Below are 2,820 nucleotides of genomic sequence, written 5' to 3' on the forward strand. Positions count from 1 at the left end.
ATAAGCCTCTTTTTCTGTGTGGGGGGGGGGTTGGGTTGAATCCACAACTCGTTCACAACTAAAGTGTGCATGCCGAAGTGATAAAGTCTGTTGTCAGAACATGAGCTTCAAGACAGCATATACCCCTATACATGGACATATCCAGTACACGTAACATGACCTTCAAGACAGTGTATATTCTTATACATGGGCATACCCAGTACACCTGACATGACTGACATGAGCTTCAAGACAGTGTATACCCTTATACATGGACATACCCAGTACACCTGACATGACTGACATGAGCTTCAAGACAGTGTATACCCTTATACATGGACATATCCAGTGCACCTGACATGAGCTTCAAGACAGTGTATACCCTTATACATGGACATACCCAGTACACCTGACATGAGCTTCAAGACAGTGTATACCCTTATACATGGACATATCCAGTGCACCTGACATGAGCTTCAAGACAGTCTATACCCTTATACATGGACATATCCAGTGCACCTGGCATGAGCTTCAAGACAGTGTATACCCTTATACATGACCTATCCAGCACACTTCTCTCCTCACTATATTGAACCCACCTGCTGTGCGAAGTTGCCGCCACGGTCCACAAACCCTGGATTAAACATCGGAATAGGTGCTCGGGCTATGTAGTACGGCTCAAAGCGCATTGTATAGGGCACCTCATAGAACACATCCTCTCTGTTCGAAATAGGAAGTGTGTTACTACACTGCTCTGCATTCAATAGATATGAGTTGTGTGTGTGTACGTAGAGGGTATAGGGCACCTCATAGAACACATCCTTTCTGTACGAAATAGGAAATGTGTTACTACACTGTTCTGCATTCAATAGATATGAGTTGTGTGTGTGTACGTAGAGGGTATAGGGCACCTCATAGAACACATCCTCTCTGTGCGAAATAGGAAGTGTGTTACTACACTGTTCTGTATTCAATAGAAATGAGTTGTGTGTGTGTTCGTAGACGGTTGTTTCCGAAGACTCCCAGTGCGTGCACTGTAGCGCTGAGATGCGTCTACATACGTTACCATGGCAACCATGTGCGACTGAGAGTGCTACACGAGCGTACATACAGAACAAATAGTCACTTGTATGGAAGCTTACAAGAGGGATAAGGTTGCATACAGGATGAATTGACCTGGATATACACCTCTGTCCTTGCTATCTCAACGCTAAACATAGACTTTATCCATTGACTGTGAGAAGAGTGTAGGTATATTGATGGTTGTACTACTATATGGCCACAAATCCTGTGATCTGGACGTGGGTGCAATCAATCAGACTCTCTGAGAGTGTGTGTGCCGCTGTTCATGTATATTCGTGAGTGTGTGTGCGTGTGTGAATGCATGTATGTACGCGATATACACACAGCTACACTTTTGATACTCTGCATCCCACTATATGATGTGCTACTGCTACTATATGAAGTGGAACTACGTTGTAATGATGGATGGCTTGCACTATGTACAACCCGGACTGGCCTAAGCTCATGAAGACATCGCATGCATGTGTGTAGTGGATGTGCGACTCTATTTGAAGAAGGTGCTTACTAGCAAACGACAATAGGTGTCGAATTTAGATACGCCCAAACCTCCGTGATTCGAGCCAAAGAACGTCAGTAGTGGGGATGAAACTTCAATGGAAGTACACGTGTGAGTCAATATACATAGCTCTCGAAATACGAAGATGATACACATCACACACACACCACACACCCTGATTTCATCCATTTGACGTGGTTAGTTGGGATGTAGGCGGCATGAAACTACATCTGTACGTATATATACATAGCTCTCGAAATACGAAGATGATGCACATCACACACCCACAACACACCCTGATTTCATCCACTTGACGTAGCTAGTAGAGATGTAGGCGGAATGGAAGTATATCTGTACGTATATATACATAAAGATGATACACATCGCACACACACAACACACCCTGATTTCATCCACTTGACGTGGTTAGTTGGGATGTAGGCGGCATGAAAGTACGAATGCATGGGCGATGCCAGCTTGTTATACATCGCTTCCACTGCCTTTGCCTTTGAAATGGTGGCACACTCCTGCTGAAGTGGCGGTGCAAAGCGTTCTGCCGTATCACAGGGCCAGCGGATTAGTGTATGCTATACATACCACGTTGGAGTGTGGTGCGTTAATTTACTGTCGTACTTAAACATGTCTTCTGAGTGTGGTACTTCAATACATACTCGTATAAACATATCTTCAAAGGGGTCTATGTAACTCAATGACATACACAACATGCCTAAGCGCGTGTATTGCTGTGGCCGTAGACTTGTTGTCAATAAGCGAGACAACGGACCGTCCCCCATTTGTAGATAGCACTGTATCCGTACACAGCGTCACAACGTGCGATCACTAGAGCCAATACTACCACATACTAATTAGTACCGAACAGCTATTGGGGTATAGCTAGAGAACATGCACTTAATCAATAAAGAACAGCGGAGAGAACTGGGCCGAACGAATTGCAAGGCGAATGCCTGCAAGGCGAATGCCTACAAGGCATGGCACAGATATAAACACGTATTGGTTGTAGCGAAGATTTGACAGGGTAAACTACACCGCACAGTGCACTGGACTGTAAGTTGAACACATGGTACACATGGCAGGTAGGAATAACGAAGACATACACAAGCTCGATCGCTCTTTCTCTCTCTCTCTATATATATATATATCTATATATATACATGTATGAAAATTTATATATATATATATATATATATATATATATAATATATACATGTGTTGTTTTATTAAGAATAATATGAATATTACTT

General features: G+C 43.3%; 1 protein-coding gene across 1 annotated transcript; it reads right to left on the reverse strand.

Annotated features, from left to right (window-relative positions):
* Nucleotides 1-578: 578 nt before the first annotated feature.
* SARC_12908 (hypothetical protein) lies at nucleotides 579-2,111 on the reverse strand (the record flags this gene model as incomplete). Its single annotated transcript, XM_014292977.1, has 2 exons — nucleotides 579-699; nucleotides 1,961-2,111. Coding segments are annotated over 2 exons (272 nt in total), but the record flags the coding sequence as incomplete, so codon positions are not given.
* Between the last annotated feature and the right edge of the window lie 709 nt (nucleotides 2,112-2,820).

This window comes from Sphaeroforma arctica (genome assembly GCF_001186125.1).
Source record: "Sphaeroforma arctica JP610 unplaced genomic scaffold supercont1.2700, whole genome shotgun sequence".
Classification (NCBI taxonomy): Eukaryota; class Ichthyosporea; order Ichthyophonida; genus Sphaeroforma; species Sphaeroforma arctica.